General features: G+C 37.3%; 1 protein-coding gene across 1 annotated transcript; it reads left to right on the plus strand.

Annotated features, from left to right (window-relative positions):
* Positions 1 to 17,297: 17,297 nt before the first annotated feature.
* Positions 17,298 to 18,460, plus strand: LOC149958891 (uncharacterized). Its single transcript, XM_090167273.1, has 2 exons — positions 17,298 to 17,448; positions 17,898 to 18,460. The coding sequence occupies exons 1-2, from the start codon at positions 17,298 to 17,300 to the stop codon at positions 18,458 to 18,460; spliced, it is 714 nt and encodes a 237-aa protein (XP_090023399.1).
* The last annotated feature ends 498 nt before the right edge of the window (positions 18,461 to 18,958 follow it).

The raw sequence follows: 18,958 nt of genomic DNA on the forward strand, positions 1-18,958 counted from the left end.
ACCTGGCACTTACCACGTTTCCCAGTTAAGGCCGTACTATTCTGACCCCCAAATCACCCTGAAAGACCATGATTTCTATCATGGCGATATTAATGACGACGATGCTCCTGCATCTGCCCCTCCCCAACAGTTTGGTGGACGCGTTTGGCGCCGTAGGAACCCCCTGACTGGACGGGTATAATCCTTTTGTGATTTTATGTATGTTTTGGATGAGTATTAAATTCACCGTGCTCTGCTACTCCTGTGGCGACTGAGACTTGTGTTCTCCCCCTTTATTGTACATGGCTTCTGTCCATTGTACGTACTTGGCTTCTGCCCACTGTTTTTGTTTTGTCCCTAATGTGGAACGCGCGCGTTTTCAAGGTCTAAAACCTATGACCCATTTAAATATCCACCATTTTGTTTGTTTCTTTTATTAATTTTTTTATTAGCCTCGTAGCCTAACCTTGGTTGCCCGTGTAGTTTGGTCTCTCGGGACGTTCGACATTAGTCCGGGGAGGATTGTAACGTTACATTTTCGATTATTTTAAATCTCAAGATAATTTTGATAATGATAAAATACTTTTGCTATTTTATGACCTATTTGTTCCTACGCTCTCTCCCCGAGCGTTTAACCCCTCTTTTATGGCTCTGGTTTTACAAGCACACCAAGATGGTGCTTGATAACCAGAAAAGGGAATGGGGGTTGTAACTGGCCAGATCTCCTCCATTTCCACCGAGCCTTCCTTCATTTCATCTGTGTGTCATTGCCCAATTATCCAACTCACTCTCCTTCTCTGTGGGGCTGCCGAAGAAGCCCCTTTTAGTTTTATAACCCCTGTCAAATTGACAAAGAAAGTATTGCGGTTTGCCGACTTTGCCAACAGATGTTTATTTCTTAGATTTATTTGTGTACGCGTTACCAATCTTGTTGTATTACTATTTTTGGATTTTACGCTCACCCGTAATGGGTGAGAAGTGTTTTCTTTTATGGTGGTCACCCCGAATGGGTGGAAAGTGTTTCATTTTATGGTGGACAGCTGGCGTCTTTCGCCAAACCAACTTTGAAAGTGAACGATTGGGCGAAATGCGGGTGGTGGTGATTTATCCTTTTGTAGATGCTGGACCTTGGTGACGATCCCAAAAATAACTTCGTGGGTAGGGATTCGTCCCGGGATTCCCAGGGGCACTGGTCTTGATTGGTCCAAAAAGGATGCAATTCCAAGAGACCACGTGACCCCACTCATATTTAAACTGGACTCAAACTATTTTGAAAGAGTCTTACAAGTGCGACCGAGGAGAGACTCGGGATAATAAAATTGAAGACGGGTGTTAAGACACCGCGGTTCGCGCGCAACTTGTCGGAGTAGGGTTCTAGTCTCGACGACGCGGAGTGCGTGTTTTTCCGAGAAGTTATCCCGAGAAAAGAAACGGCTTCGGATCCGTAGCCAACGTGGCCGCGTGTCCATTTCTCGCGCCACCGTCACGACACCAATCTCTGATGGAACTCAACGCCATCCTGATGAGCGCCACCGTCACCACACCAATCTCCGTTGGAACTTAACGCCATCCTGATGAGCGCCACCTGGACTAACGTAATCTAGCTTTCATGTATGTAAACATGTAAATAAGACTAATGATGTTAATATTATTAAGATCCCTATAAAGCTGCGCAGCTACTGCTCGCCCCCCCCCCCCCCCCCAACAATTGTGTGGGTATGTGTTTCTAAAAGTGTTCAATTTGATTTAATCGATTATTAACTGTTTTACTTTATCTATGATTGATTGTTTATTAAACATTGTCATGGAAAACCTCAATCCGAGTCTTCACTAGTATCTATTAAGCTAATTTAATTTAAATGAAATCCCCTAGACATCAAACTGACCATATATTGTAATTTCCTTATGTTAACTCGCCAACCCCAATAGTGAAAGTTGAGCGAGCACCCGGGCCATAATTTATTGATGTAGTCCTTACAAGATTTGGCTCCTTCCTCCTTAAAGGAGCTTCCCGAGACCCGATACGTACAACCGATCTGTGCAAAGGCTACATATTTGGGGGCCCGTCCGGGATTCTTTGTAGAATAACTTTTTTTTGGTAGAAATAGGAGTGAAATCCCGATTTAGACCTACTCGTCTGGCTTAACGAATGTTGAACAGTTTTTATATTTAAACAAAAGGGAACCCCGTCTCAGTATTTCCAGGAAGTTATTTATGTATTTTTTTTCTCAAATTTGAATGCACTATTTTTGCACCCGTTTATCCATTAGGCATATTACACCTACTGTGTGATTCTGTGTGCTCCCACTATTGTGGGAATTGATTTTACCCTTCCAGGTAAACCCCGAGTCGAGATTTATCGGCCCTTATTTTATTGTGTTTTCGTTTAATGTATTTGTTATTTTGTTTTAATTATTAAAACTAGTGATTTAATTTTATTTGATGAACCCCGCGTTAAAACGTGGAATTACAGGTGGTAGCTTCTGTCTAGTCCCTGGTCCATTAGTTCACCATAGCTTTAGTTGATTTAATTTAGGCGGGTACCTTTATGAGTTACCCAAATCAACTTAACCCCGAATTGATAGCTTTACGAAACAGACAGCGACAAGATCGTTTAGATAGGTGCGTAGCTTTGCGAGATTTACCCCTTACTGAAAGCATCATGACCGATCCTTATAACGGCATGACGCTTACTCATAACCAGATCACAGGAGACCCGTCCAACGCACCAGCCCCTGATGGTGGGCAGCCTCCTGCTAATCTAACCCCTAATGGTGATCCAATTTGCAATAATACAACCCCTAATCTGGGTCATTCGCCCGGTGGTAGTACTCTTCCGCCAGGACAGTCAGCCCCTAGTATAGCTATCCCCCCCTGATGTTTTATCAGGAATACTTAATCAGTTAGCCCAATTAGATGTGTGCAAAGGCTACAACGTAGCCATATGAATTTTAATAGCTACATGAAATCACGCGTCAAAATATTTGGAAAAATTGTTGAATCAGTTCATTTCTGAAAATGCAAAGCGCAGTACAGTTTTTGCATTGCGCAATTAATACTATAAAATAATAAATTTGAATAATACTAAATTTTTGTAGTTTTTACCTCTATCAATTTCTCTTAATTAGTATTATATAGGCCAATCTTTTTATGTAGGATAACCCAATAAACCCCCCCCCCTTCTTCTGACTACCCACCCGAGATTAACACGATCCGCCGGCCCTGGTTACGCAGCCAACGTTTCTCCTTCTAGTACAGCATTTTCTTTCTATAACTGCGGGTATTTCGATGCGATTGGTACATTTGCAACATTCCGGTGACTCCTCTACGTTTTTCTAAATTTGGAGGATCATTGTCTTGTGCACTATCTTGCATTATCATAGGAATATTTTCATAGATTTGGCAGCTTTGATCTTCTTCGTTGTTTAGTAAATTCTGGGAAAATATTCCTTCGCAATTTATCGAAAAATAATGGTAAAAAGGAAATTAATGAAATATGGGGATTTTCTAATTGAAATTTTTACAATTAGTTCAAGTTGAGGCTTTGTAAACTAACAATGTAAGTGACATCGTCTGGCATCGTTGGTGACTAAAATAAAAATGTGGCTTAAATTTCAAATGTAATTGGAAATTTAAATTTGTCTGGTTAAATACCAATTTTAAAAAGTGAAAATGTTTCGAGGTGTCGGACATTTATCAAAATCCCGTACACTTTGTCTAAAATCGCAAAATCTTTTAACTCTCTCTATGGTAAATTAACATTGAAATCCCAAAATCACTTCAAAAATAATGATAAAATCGCCAAAATCTCCACGAAATCCCGAAATCCCGTACAAAAATTGGCAATTGTCCGACCCCTCGAAATGTTTACTACTTCTCTCTCCTTGTGTAAACTTCTTTCCTTTTTTAATCAGCTGAGAATTTACTACTTCATTCTCCCAATTTTCCATGGGTCCAACGAAAGATTTTCTGTGCGTCAGATGATGGCCAATTCTTAGTTAAAATAAAGACGATTAGAATACTGGCAAAAAGTTGATGAAACCTAGTAAACAAATTAAGTTACTGAAAGTGAGAAAGTTTCGGCATATCGATTTTTTTCTATTTTTATTGCTTAAGAGATCATTTATGTCTTTGTAATTTTTAATGGTTCAATAGAACCTGCATGTTGAATTTCATTAACACTCTTAATTTAGACGTTCGTTAACTAATTATATTTTCGTTCTGTCTAATCTCGAAACCAAAAACCAGAATCAATTATAAATTCATAAATATTTAAATTCAATCACACTTACTTTTGGTTGATAAGATTTCTTTACATTTGTTTTTCATCATTTCATTGGTATAGCCTTTGAAAATGGGTTCCTTTTATCCAAATTTACATTTGGTTTGCTCTTAGAACATTCCAATCTTTGGTAACAAGAACAATTTGACGTACAAGACGAGTTTTGTGCATGACATATGCATTTTATACTCCCTTTTGCCCTAAGGCAATTAGTTTTACGATTTCAAGGGTCCTTTACTAAAAAAACGGGTATAAAGAAACTGGATCGCGTGGTCGAAGTAATGAAGCAATGAAGGGTGAGATGTTCAATTTCGGAAACCGCACTACGCAGGGTTCTATGTAACGTTGGAGTGTGACGTTATAGCATCATTCCAAAACGTATGAAGCTCCTCTGGCTCAAGTCAAACTGAACTGATTTCGACGCATCACAGATATAAATTCACCGTGTAAAGTAGTCCCTTTTTCTACTACCTTTTTGTTCCCCCACGTCTTTGGTGGCACCCTTTGGCTGGGCGTAACTCGTGGATTGACGACTTCAGAGAAGGTCATTCCCCTTCTGTTAGGGCTAGAACAAGAGGGGCACCGAACTATGACGTAGATCCTAGCCCTCAATGAAACATTTCAAAGTAAAAAATTGAAACAGTGTCATACTTTTGGAGCAAACCTATAGCAGACTGACTTATAACATCATCAATGATTACGGAAGGTTATATGAAAATCAAGTTCTTCATTTTTACAAATGTCTATTCATGAAACTTACGTGAAATTAAGAGTAGACGACAGAACATCGAGAAGATTTGATTCAAATCCACTGTGTTTATAGAACCGCCGAAGTGTTCCATTAGCTACTTTCTCGACGACTTCCACTTTGAACAAGAATGTCTGCCGTTCAATAGTCAGAATAATAACTTGTCTGTTTTTTTTGAATGCTCATAATTTTAAATCTGATAACCTACCCTTAAAAATGTAATTTTAAAATTTTCATTTGCGCAGTCGTTTTCACGCGACATCTTGGCTTACATTCAAACCAGAACGCAAAGAAAATATTGAAAATGTTTTTTTCTGTTTATTGATCAACTTTCTTATGTTTATTCTATTTGATCTTGCTAAAGAAGTTAAAATCGTTTAAAACGTGCCCTGTATGGTAAGAAAGTATCATTATGCAAACCATCAACTATTTGCAATGCTAATAAACCTACAGAAACAATAACTTATTTGGTTGCAGTTTTCCCTTAGACGTATGACTCAGAGAATGCCGAATTCGTATGATAACAAAAGGAAGTCAAAAAATATAAATTTCCACGTTGACTTTACATGCTGAAAGAATTGGAGAATGTATAATTTTTCATAAAAAAATGGAATTTATAGAAAAACATTCCTGTAAACATGCGCCATATTTCGGAATCCGACTTAAACAATGTCTTGTTTACATTTAGACTTAACAAAGATGAATCCAAACTATGAAATTATTATTGCTAAATCGAAGTGGGGTGGCGGAGTGGTTAGGGCTTTCGCCTCGAAGCAAGAGGAGCCGTGTTCGATCCCAGCTTGTGGCACTGGTTGAAAACTCGGGACTACTCCTTCTGCGTTGAGTTCGCAAGTTCTCTCCCCACTGGTTTAAGGGGTTTTCCCCCGAGTTCTTCGGTTTCCCCTTCCATAAAAACTTGTCGAGGTTAACGGTAATAGTTAGTGTAGGGAGCTGTTGGCTCGATCTCGTGGCATGCAGGGCTTGCCACCACCCTCCTACGCATTGTAACCCGGCCAACTGAATTAATGGCTTGAAAAGTCGCTTGATGACTTAGGCCTAAGGTGGTGCCTTGGGTATTAGCCTAGCTGAAATGCCTACAAAAGAAAATTAACGATGTATAAAATTTTCGAATTATATTATTTTAAGTGAAAAAATACTTTTTCGACTTCTCTTACTCTTGAAACTCAACGTGGAAGACGTTATTCCTAGTTTTTCCCGGCTCATTTGCTGCGAGGCGAAAGCACTAACCACTCCGCCACCGCACTTTTAAATACAAAAGAATTGACCAATTACTCAGACGAGCTATTGCTACACACTGTTTAACCCTTGTGACGAGATTTTTAATAAATATACATTGATATTCGTGAAACCATAAGTCCCTTAATAACAATAAGTATGTCAATAAGGTATAAGGAAATATTATCAACGAATTTATTTTCAGAGCTATTGCGCCATCTAGGTGAAGATCTCAGCACAGAGCTCCAAATGTGTCTAATATGCCTGAGGCAAAATATACTACTACCCAGGATGATAACACACTGCTCAGTTCAAGTTCGAGTCGAAATCAGAGCGAGGCGAGAATGTCAGTTTCAGGAAATGAATAATAAAACAATAGGAATTGTCATACTCATTGTTATTATGTTACTTATGGTAAAACGAGTTATTGTTATGCATAAATTCTTTTTAGAAGCACTTACCATCTTGTTGAACAAGTCATTATTTAGCATAAATTTAACATGAATACTTAATACTGTACACGCTGCAAAGCGAAAATATTTACCAAAAAAGGAAACATTTTGAAGGGTTTTAATTGATGTAGTTGAAACTTGTAAAGTATTGTACTTTTGCAACCAAATTTAGGTGTGTCAGAAAAACGAAAAGTTATCTTTGACGGGTCTGTGGATACACTTTTAATGAATTTAAACCCACTTAATACTTGAAATATCTTTTAAAAACCATTTCATATTCCATTTTTATAAATGTATTTCTTCGAAATTTTAAGCCACTGTCACTGGTTTGGCTTTAATTTCGTTTATCCATATGAAATATAAAGAATTGTCTGTTCAAATTAGACAACCATTTTTGATTGCTATGGCAAAACAAATGTTGAGAGTACCGTTTTAGTTCAATGCGAACTTACCATTGAGTTTTAATAAGACTATTAAGAATCACCTAGCTGATAGCTCTTGGTATCTCCTTCTGAGCAAAAAAGGTGGACCAGGTGACAAAAATTAAATATTTGAGTAGCAAACCTTTTTTGAATTTATAACCAAAGTATTTTGTTTCCGAGACCCTTGGTTATTTTCATTATGTCTTTCGAACGTTTTCGTAAATGATCAACCTATATAAGAAATACAATTTTATTTCTATTAAATAGTTTCGAAATGAATGCTTTATATATATTTATATATTCAGCAGTTAACTGTACCGAATTTTCAGCGCGAAGTTTAGTTTGAATTACCGTGCAAACTCCAACAGCTGGTGAAAGATCAGAGCAGTCGAGATTTCATGTTTACTTTCTCACTCCATATAGCACGTTGCTCTATAATAAACTATACATTTATACCTAAGTTGATTATAAATCCATAGCTTGCGATCGTCAACGCGATGTTGAAATTCGCGTTTCGTTCCTATCCAATATTATCTTCAACTTATTGTTTTTCTAAATAACATAAGTTTTTTTTTCTGAAAAATGAATAAAGTCAATATGTCGTGGTTAATACGACATCTCCCGTGCTGTGCAAGATATAATTCGAAATTATATTTATATCAAAGTATTTTGATAATATGAAATAATATGGCATCCTAAAGCTTATTCAATCATTAATATTTTTCGGTGACCCAACGGTTTAAATAGTGCTTCGCACCATCTGGCATTTGGCGCTTCAATAAATACTTCTCTATTTTTCTTTCCTCCCCTACGGACGAGTCACTGACTAAAAAAGGCACGTGTTTATCTCAGTTTTATTTGTAATGCTATATAAAGTTGGGAATGCGCGTGCATTTTTTCTTTTAGGAGGTGCCTGCGAAATTGAACGAGCCCTTCTATTTTGAAATATTTAGCTTTGACAAGTATGCCCTGGCTCTCTATTGTGGGTATAAGTTTTACGTTGATTGTTCAACCTCATCGTTAAAAATGGTTATTATTACATTAACGGAGATGTAATTACGTAACCTCGATAGCCCAATGTAAATTTTTATCCACCGCTGAGCTAGATTTTTGGCAATTAACTAATTTATGTTTTGGGCTATTTTAAAACTGACAGGGTGATGAAAGTAAATAGTACATCAGACGAAGCCATAAGGATTAACAATTGTAATTTCGCACGGACATCACCATATCGTACATACCTTTCCAACTGGTAGGCAATTGCACGGCTTTTATATAACGATGTTAAAATTGGTGATCGGGAGATCACAACCTGCGCAGTGTCAGTTTTTTCCCCAATCTGTTCTACGTATATCTTTCCAACTGGCAAGATAAGAAAGGGAATGAAACTCAATAGGTAGGAAAAGTCAAAACTTGGAAACCCTAATATTGTTACAAGTCTTAAGTGACACTCTAAATTTTATTTTCGGCGGGGCCATTTTATCCCAAGTAACTTTCCGAATCGACCAACTTCTTCGGTAAGTTATATAATCAGCTAGGCGAAAGCTTTAGGCCCAAGTCATCTAACGACTTTTAATATCATTATTTAAGGGGCCGGTAATCGTAGCACTTCATGCCACGCCAGCTCCCTACACTTACTATTACGGATCTGGGTTAAATTGCCTACTGAGAAAGTACCACTGAGAAAGCAAATACTCATTTGCGTGTGGGAAAAGTAAATCTACATTAGAAAGGGGGCAGGCAATCTAAACACACTGCCGGCGGTATCGACCTGCCGTTGTGGATCACTCCCGTCAAGTATTTGTGACTCTAAAAAAAAAGCAAATCGTACGAAAACTTCCATTATGCTTCAACTTCATGGACCAATTAAAATAAATATTTTTTCAAGTATTATGATCAAAATGTACTTTTATATCGTTAATATAGTGCGTAGCGAATACCGTTGTTATGCGATTTAGAAAGTCTTGCGTAATGCCTTAGAAGCGTGCTTTGAAATAAAAATAAAACATAAAGCTTAAGTCACTTTAACTATCGAGCGCATTTAGGTAGTGCAAATTTAATGTTCTTGAAAAATGAATTTCGACAAGGGAACCGTTTGGATTTCGATATCGAAAAAAGCTTAATTGTCGTCGGAAAAGTATATTTGAAACCAATGACGAAAACGAGATCTACTGTTACATATATTAGGGAAGATATAATTTTTTTAAAAGCATGTTCTTAAATTCACTTTTTTTCTAAATTCCCGGTGTGAAAATATAATTCCAATTTTTTTTTCGTTATTCCCCTTCTTCTTACTGAAGACAATGAGCCATGACTCAATTTGACGGTCAATATACTGTTTAATGTAGGAACTTTAGGGTATAAGTGAATGGATAATTTTAAAATTATTTCAGATAAAATACAGGGTGTTTGAGAGAAGTCTGGTTCATATATACAACAAGGAGTGAAAAAGGTCCGAAGAAACGTTTTCCTAAATTGAACCATATCCGAGTAATTATCCGTCAAAAATCGACCTCCAAAACATTGATAAACGCGTAAATGTGCAGTTTCTAAATTCCTTGGACCCAATTGTTTCCTTTCAAAAACCATTGTTTTTACACACAATCCTAAGGATTTGTGTGTATTAGTCTCACGTACAGTGTAGCCGTTGCCGCCGATGCCGCCGATGGCGCCGTGTCACGCATACCTCTTCAACGGTTATAAAAGAAGAGTCAATGATATCTCGTTCAAAAGTACATATATTACCATTGATAGCCTTTCATAAAGTTTTCAAATCGGAGCCCAAGAAGTTGGGAATTTGCCCAATTTACTATTTTCGCTGATTTCCTTTGTGTGGTAGATATTTTGTTTAAAATTAAGTCCGATAACGTTAAAAAAAATATTATTGGATAGGTTAGGATTCAGCGGACCTACAACTTCGGTCATGTCAGTAAATATTAAATTTAAGTATAGTTTTCAGGGTAATTTACGGGACCCCAATTTTGGTGGTTTTATATTTCACTCAACGTAACAAATAAGTGTGATCAGAAGTAACAAATAAGTGTGATCCGAAGTAACAAATAAGTGTGATAAGAAGTAACAAATAAGTATGAAACTAATCGAACTAGTCTTTGTCGTATAACCAGAAGAAATAAGTGTGATACTCAACAGCTGACAAGTAGTAACAAATAAGTGTTATCAGAAGTAAAAAATAAGAGTTACACTGATCGAAGGAATCTTCGATGCTTTCAAAGTATGACTAGAAGTAACAAATAAGTGTAAATTTGTATATATGTGTGACCGTGGATATATTTTGGTTGTGATAACGGCGCTGCAGGTTGCTGTGAATAGCTCAAACAAACTTAACGCATTAGGAGGATTGTGTGTATTCTGACCGTCGTACGTCTTGTTTTATTAATTCGATAAAAACAAAACAAGTATCAAAAGTGCGTTATAAAAACGAAAGAAGTGAGCTACATGTAGAAATACGTATTAAAAATAACAAGGTGTGTCTAAGTGATTATGCCAATTAAAAAAGGGAATTAATTGAATTCAGTTTATTTTCTTCTAAAACCACAAGTACAAATTTAACACCCTGTGAGCCGTTTTGGAACGCATCTAGCTTATTTCCGTTTTTAGTTCCACATCGAGATATATATATCAAAGTGGGACTATTGCTATGGACGGATTGTCGTTAAGTGTTTGTTTGTTTGTCGTGGAAAAGCAACGACACGGTAGATAGAGCTGTGAAAAATAAATTTTATAAATTACTTTATTGGCGGCGCTTGGACTCGAACCCAGATAGCCGCTGGTGGTGTAGTCTCTAATACTTATGAATTTACCAACCGAGTCACACCGCTCTGATCAAATGTTACTCGGAACTTCTAGTACCTTTTAGCGACACGGGTGGATTTGTCTAGTTAAGTTGTCGCAATTCTCGTTCGTTTTTCCGCGTTATTTTACGTATATTTACGGCGTTTTAGGGTCAAGTTAACCTCAAACTTCGCTTCCCCCCCCCGCCCCCAACCCAGTGGAATTCCACGAAGGGTGACACGGGCGTGGCGGGAAGTTACAGTGTGGGGCTACACAACTTTTCCCGATGGCCAGTTTCAGGTCTGTCAGGTAAACAGGGGGCACAATTTTGACCCCCCTTATCGAAACCGTGTATGGTCAGAAGTAATAAATAAGTGTGGCACTTTCTTATCGAAACCGTGTGTGGTCAGAAGTAACAAATAAGTGTGGCACTTTCTTATCGAAACCGTGTATGGTCAGAAGTCATAAGTAAGTGTGGCACTTTCTTATCGAAACCATGTATGGTCAGAAGTAACAAATAAGTGTGGCACTTTCTTATCGAAACCGTGTATGGTCAGAAGTAGCAAATAAGTGTGGCACTTTCTTATCGAAACCGTGTATGGTCAGAAGTAGCAAATAAGTGTGGCACTTTCTTATCGAAACCGTGTATGGTCAGAAGTAATACATAAGTGTGGCACTTTCTTATCGAAACCGTGAATGGTCAGAAGTAATACATAAGTGTGGCACTTTCTTATCGAAACCGTGAATGGTCAGAAGTAATACATAAGTGTGGCACTTTCTTATCAAAACCGTGTATGGTCAGAAGTAATAAATAAGGGTGGCACTTTCTTATCGAAACCGTGTGTGGTTAGAAGTAACAAATAAGTGTGGCCTTTCTTATCGAAACCGTGTATGGTCAGAAGTAGCAAATAAGAGTGGCACTTTCTTATCGAAACCGTGTATGGTCAGAAGTAGCAAATAAGTGTGGCACTTTCTTATCGAAACCGTGTATGGTCAGAAGTAGCAAATAAGTGTGGCACTTTCTTATCGAAACCGTGAATGGTCAGAAGTAATAAAAAAGTGTGGCACTTTCTTATCGAAGTCGTTTATGTGTGGCACAAAATAATATTATCGCCTTCTTGGCGAACTTGTATAGTTTGAATAGTTGGTCCAGAGATTTGGTCTCATTCGATAGAACTCTTTGACGCGCACGCAGTGCCGTTAATTTCCGCCCCTCCTAACAACCCCCTTAAAGGGAAAGTGACCGAAAAAAACAAGTTGGTCTCATTCGATAGAGCTCTTTGACGCGCACACAGTGCCGTTAATTTCCACCCCCTCCGACCAACCCCCTTAAAGGGAAAGTGAACGAAAAAAACAATTTGGTCTCATAGAACAATAAAAGTAAAAGATTGGAATCGTCTACGCTCGCGTCTACGTGAAAGAGTGAGACCAAAAAACCCAAAGCAGTGAAACTTAGGGCCTGTTGCAAAAGTCTGCTTTGCTAGAATCACACATGTTAAATTATATGGGCAAGCACTTTGGCTAGGACTTTGGCAACAGGCCCTTAAGCTGCAAAGTATGCCACCATGGGGACAGAATCTCCATACTGCCATATTCTTAGTACATACATTCTTGCAATAATATGATTTATGCAGTTGTTAATAATCCATATTAAATATCTGCTCTAAGAAAATACTAATTTAATCATCGAGATAATATAAAATCACATGGCCTGAACAGCTTTTGTATTGGTTTGCCCACCCGGGTATCCTGAGGGTGGGCGGTGGCCACTCTTTAACATAGGATGGTAAATTATATATCAAATGATAGGAAATCACATGGCCTCAACAGCTTTGGATTGGTTTACCCACCCGCATATCCTGAGGGTGGGCGGTGGCCACTCTTTAACATAGGATGGTAAATTATATATCAAACGCTAGGAAATCATATGGCCTCAACAGCTTTTGTATTGGTGTGCCCACCCGGGTATCCTGAGGGTGGGCGGTGGCCACTCTTTAACATAGAATGGTAAATTATAAAACAAAAGATAGAAATCACATGGCCTCAATAGCCTTTGTATTGGTTTGCCCACCCGCGTATCCTGAGGGTGGGCGGTGGCCACTCTTTAACATAGGATGGTAAATTATATATCAAACGATAGGAAATCACAAGGCCTCAACAGCTTTTAAATTGGTTTGCCCACCCGGGTATCCTGAGGGTGGGCGGCACCCACTCTTTAACTTAGGATGCAATTTATATATCAAACGATACGAAATCACAAGGCCTCAACAGCTTTTAAATTGGTTTGCCCACCCGGGTATCCTGAGGGTGGGCGGCACCCACTCTTTAACTTAGGATGCAATTTATATATCAAACGATACGAAATCACGTAACCTCAACAGTTTTTGTATTAGTTTGCCTACCTGTGTCTACTAAGGGTTTATGGGTTTGGCCACTCGAATACACTGATGTGGATCTAATATTACGGCCTGGGCCGACTTGTTTTTTTAATGCGAGTACACTGAATGTAGTTGGCTTGCTCTCATTAAATATTCACCAACAAAAAACGTTTCTAGTCTACAGGTTTAGTCTACAACACATGTTCTTAAAGTTTTTTGTACGGGTCGAATTTGCAATATATTAAGATAATATATAAAAATTTTTATTAAAATTAATAATAAGATAATCTATATTTTTTATTTAATATTAATAATAAGATAATATATAAAAATGTATAGTAATAATCATATAATAAATTAATATTTAATGTTAAAATTAATAATATAATATAAAATATTGAAATACACGGGTTCAGTATAAATGGTGGCGCTACCCGTGCGGGAAAAACCAACTACATAAGCTGTAAGTCGTATAGAGGTAAAGCAACATTTACAGGAGAAGACTTAGTGCTGCTGGTCAAGGCTTAAAAAAACGAAATGGCTGGACCGGGTGGTTATTCGTGTTGCGTTCCTTTTTGCAAAAATCGGTCTTTAAAAAATAAAAACTTATCGTGGCATTCTTTTCCCGGTGAGAGTACTTTGAGAGAATTATGGAAAAAACAAATTGAGGGAAACACTAAAGTTACTTTAAAAGTAACCAAGTGTACAAAAGTATGCTCCAACCATTTCACTGAAGGTGATTTTAGGGTTAGATTGGCTGTAGATTTGAAAAAAACATTATTGAAAGATAATGTATTCCCAACTATATTTTCATGGACCTTATCTGATCATGGGCCAAATAATGATAAATCCAGGACATGCCTCTGTTACCTTCACATGTACTAAATCGGTCGTCCACCAAAAGTAACGGGCGGCCATTTTATTAGGCGCGGAAAAGGTGCCAATAAAAACAAGTTGGCAAGCCAAAATATACCTCTCCTCGGAAGAATTGTCCCTAGTGGTATTAATTTCTCGAGATAACCCTTAAAGATATATCTCCGCAATTTAGAGTTATTTGTTAAAAATATTAACCCATTTCTATCCCGCCCGGTATAAAATTTTAATTATAATTAAAATAATTGAGACGAAACGACCAATTTTAATTTATTCAGAATATCATAAGTTAAGTAGTTACAACAGTAAGTTAGACGTACTATAACAATGCACAATTGAATTAAACCCTTTTACAGAACAAGTTTATCAGTTAAATATAATACGAAGCAAATTTTAATGAAATATCTACAGAGGCTTTTTGGAATTACTCGCTTACGAAATACTTGCCGCATCTTTAACGCTCATTTTATTTCAACACTCGCCCTTGATGAAGATACCGTAGATATCTGGTAGTGGACGACTCGTTCACTTCCTGTTGACGTTGTGACGCATACCACATGAAAAAGACCAATGCCGTCCAATTTCCAATATCATATAATGACTCGCACACCCAAGAAATCATTGACTGCGTTAGAAATCGTAGATATCCAAATATCCACACCAAATGTATTTACAAGAAGCAAAAACCTTACCATCAACAAAGCACAGAGAGCCACTTGACTAACCGCCAGCTTTTAAAGCAATTAACGTTAAATTATCTCCTTTGAATTAACACAACTATATATAGGTCGTTAATAATACCCGTAAATAAATAACCAAAAAAACTAACAAAGTGGACCACCCACAGGGTCTACCCTTTAACCCTCTAATCTCGGCTGACTGCGCTAAAACAAGATTTAACCTTTAAAAAAAACCAGATTAGGCCTTCATAAATTCATTAATAAAAAAAGACTTTATTACCTATTATGCTTACGATGCCTGTCTTAATTTCAGTGAATCTAAGCAGCTATCGGTGGTTCTGTGGTAGAGCGCTCGACTGCCAAGCCGAATGGTCTGGGTTCGAAACCTGGGTGGCGCATTTGTTTTTAATCAATAGAGAAACGCTAAATTAGAATTTCTTCGATGCAATAATTTCAATTTCAATTCTATTTCAATTAAACCAAAATTTCGTACTTTATTAAATACGCTTCCGATAAAGCTGAAGGTCTAATTTTCAATAAGGCGTAACAAGTGTCGGTGGTTCTGTGGTAGAACGTCCGCCTGTCAATCAGGAGGTCTCGGGTTCAAATCCCGCCCGATGCGATCGCAAATTGATACTAAGACGAATACCGTGTACAACTGGTGGAAACCCTGCCATTGGACGTTGAGAGGTAGCATTACACTCAGCACTCGGTCCGTCCCAAAGTCATTAAGAAGAAGTTGGAGAGAAAACGCCCATATAAACACAACAGACTCAACATGCACAACCATCAGAACACAAACACAACAAACTCAACACTCACAACCTACGCATAAACATTACAAAAACGTAATATACCAAACCGTTACGACGGTGAGCGAAAAAACACCATCCAAACCAAACCGCAAATGCATCCATTAACGCTCACCGTCACACGGTGGTTTTGCCAACCCTTTGAGAAACTGCGTACGCAGTGATTACACTTTGCACCGAAAATGCGAACGCGTTCGCAGTCCTGACAGACAGACACACCCACAGACCCACCCACAGACACACCCACAGACCCACCCACAGACCCACCCACAGACCCACCCACAGACAGACACGGTCGTTGTATAACCCCTCCTAGGGGACTTTGTCCCCTCGGAGAGGTAAAAATTGGGAGCAAAATCAAGCAGAAATTTCCGGTTTCCCGAACGCCATCTTGTGTTGACTGAGTCGAAATTCGGAAATAAGTGGCGGTTGTAATTCGAAAATCCTGCCATATTTGCCCCTCATTTTTAGATTAATGTTAACGATTCTATACTAATTATGAACCTAGTACGTAAAAAAGTATTTACATTAATAACCACACTAGATATGATAACTGTTAATAAATATTCCAGGATATTTACTACGACGACCACGTGTATTATTTTTGAAAACTGCCTTTAAAATATTTGCCCCCAAAATGACGTAGGTCCGCGATCTTGCATTTTTCCCAATAGGGGCAATAGTGGTTGGGTGTTAGCGCTGTTGGACGGGTTTTTCGCATAGAGTCATGTCCTGGAATTATCATTATTTGGCCCATGATCTGATAAGGTAAGTACATATACATATGTCATATCAGATTTGTACATTGGACACACATTTAGTTGATTACTTTAAAGCTGATCAACTATCCTTAGAAAACAACCCAGCTTTTTTAAGGAATAGCGTAGAGAGTAAAGGTAATATTTATATTTTATAGTTAGAAACTAGACTTATAAATTATTCAATAGTGTAAAATTTTTTATTTTAAACAGACTGTGATACCCAAGGGAATACGGTATGTAAAACTCAAGAAATAGAAACAGCGATAACGAGTTTTGTTAATGAAGAAATAAGTGTGGAAGTCGGAGGTATTTACATACATTCTTAAGGCCTTGCATCCCTAAATAAAATGTTCAATTTTGTTCAATCGGTTTTAGATGTGGTTGCAGTAAATCAGAGTAAAGTAGATCATCTTGAAGTGTTTAACAGTACTACTATTAATGAGGTATGAGTGCAGTGAAGTGGCTAAATGTGTCCCTTTTTCCTGGATTGAATATATATCTTTTGAAATGGCTCTCAAATTTCAATGGCTACAGATTACATCAATTTGTGAATCTATAATATAGGATAGGGTTAGTTTAAATAATGTAACTATAATACTGCGGGACATTCGGATGAGCGAGAGCTGTTGTTTAGATTAGTGCCGACCACAAATAAGAATATATAATAATTGATATTTTATCCCTCGTCTCACCTCTGGAAAGGGCAGCACATTTAACCGTTATTACAAATAGGATAGTTTTAACTTTTCCGGTTGACCTCTCAATTATTTAATTGTATTTAATTTACAGGATAGTCCTGTGTATCTCGAAATTCAAATGGAAATTTCTACCGTTAATGAGGAAAATATAAGTGATCTTAGTGGTACAGCTGTTACAGGGACAATGTCAAGCCTTCTCAGTAATGTTTCTTTAACTCTACCAAGTTCCGACGAAGACAATGGAAACAAAGCGATACAAGAGCTGAAGAATGAAATTAGTCAGTTAAAGGAAGAACTAAAGAAGAAAGACGTACAAATTCATATGCTTAAAGAAAGTAAAGAGAAGTGGAAACATAAAGCTCAAACTTTAAAGGAACGAATTTAAAATGTGTCAATAATTAAATCCAACCCTGAGGCTTGTACTTTTTACACTGGCTTGCCGAATTACGAAACATTTGCAAGCCTATTGGAATAAATGGAAGAGAAGGCATCAGTGATGCAATATTGGAATGGTAGCAAGACAAAAGAAAACTACGATAACACCTCTACCAAAAGAGGATCTAAACGTCAATTATCTCTAGAAGATTAATTTTTTTTTTAATTTTACTGCGTTTGAGATTGGGAATGCCATTAAGAGAACTTGCTAGAGTGTTTGGCCTTTCAGAAGCTTCTATTTCAAATGTATGTACAACTTGGATTCATCTTCTGTATTTTGAGTAACAGCTGCTTCGCCCATTTCCACCTACTGCCATTACGAATCTAAATCGTCCAACTACATTTCAAGAATATCCTAATACGAGATTGATTTTGCATTGTACGGAATTCAGAGTAGAAAGGCCATCCTCTGTTTCAGCGCAAAGAGCAACCTTCTCGTCTTACAAAAATTATAATACATATAAATGTTTAATCGGTATATCTCCTGATGTGATGGTAACGTTCGTTTCAAAGCTACACGGTGGTGCTACTTCTGACAAGTTTATAGTACAGGACAGTAAAGTGTTGGACCTCCTGGAGGCTGGAAATGATGTAATAACAGACAAGGGTTTTGACATTGAAGACATTTTGCCCGAGGGAGTTATGCTAAACATTCCCCCTCTATTTCGGTCAAGCAAAGAACCTCAAATCCCTGCGAACAATGTTACGAAAACTAATAGTATAGCAAAAGTAAGAGTACACGTTGAAAGAGCTATAAGGCGGATAAAAACTTTCCACATTTTCGATGGACCTATTCCCTTATCAATGTCTGATGAGGCTGAAAAGATCATAATGGTGTGTGCGTTATTAACAAATTTCTTCCCAACATTAATCAAGGAACAATCAGATTTATCAATAGTTGACGATTTCTAGAAAGTTATTCACGTGGTAATCAGAAATCTTTAAAACAAAATAAAAATGTTAGTCTATTTAATCGTTACCTGAGTTTACAAACATCGTAACTTGAAAATTTTTGAGAAAATTAAATTTCAAGTTACCGAGTCTTTGAGAAAATATAGGAAACTATTTTTGTTACGATGAAATAAAGTATAATATCAGAAAATTAACTAAAAATTCGTTAAAAAATATAAGCAGTTCAATGTTTTTAAACTTGGGTAACGAAATGTAAAATATACCTATTTAATCAGAATTGAATATAAAATTTATTTACTTAAGCCATTAACTTCCACAAGTAACTATTCCATTATTGAAAAAAATATATCTGACCTTACAAATCAAACATATATAAGAAAGCGCCTAAATCATTTTGTTTAGAATTTTTGAACGATATATACTTTTCATTGTCACCATATAAAGGAACTTTACTTTTGACTCTCTTTAAAATCTTTTCAGGGATAAATGCATAAATTA

This window comes from Leiobunum rupestre, chromosome 2 (assembly GCF_980474605.1).
Source record: "Leiobunum rupestre chromosome 2, qqLeiRupe1.1.hap1, whole genome shotgun sequence".
Taxonomy (NCBI): Eukaryota; Metazoa; Arthropoda; class Arachnida; order Opiliones; family Sclerosomatidae; genus Leiobunum; species Leiobunum rupestre.

Bases quoted from the DNA above. Each gene is read 5' to 3' on its own strand.
- LOC149958891 (XM_090167273.1), top strand. From the start codon at position 17,298: ATGTCAAGCCTTCTCAGTAATGTTTCTTTAACTCTACCAAGTTCCGAC. The intron at 17,449-17,897 runs GTAAAGAGAAGT...CTACATTTCAAG, and splicing joins AATTCATATGCTTAAAGAAA to AATATCCTAATACGAGATTG.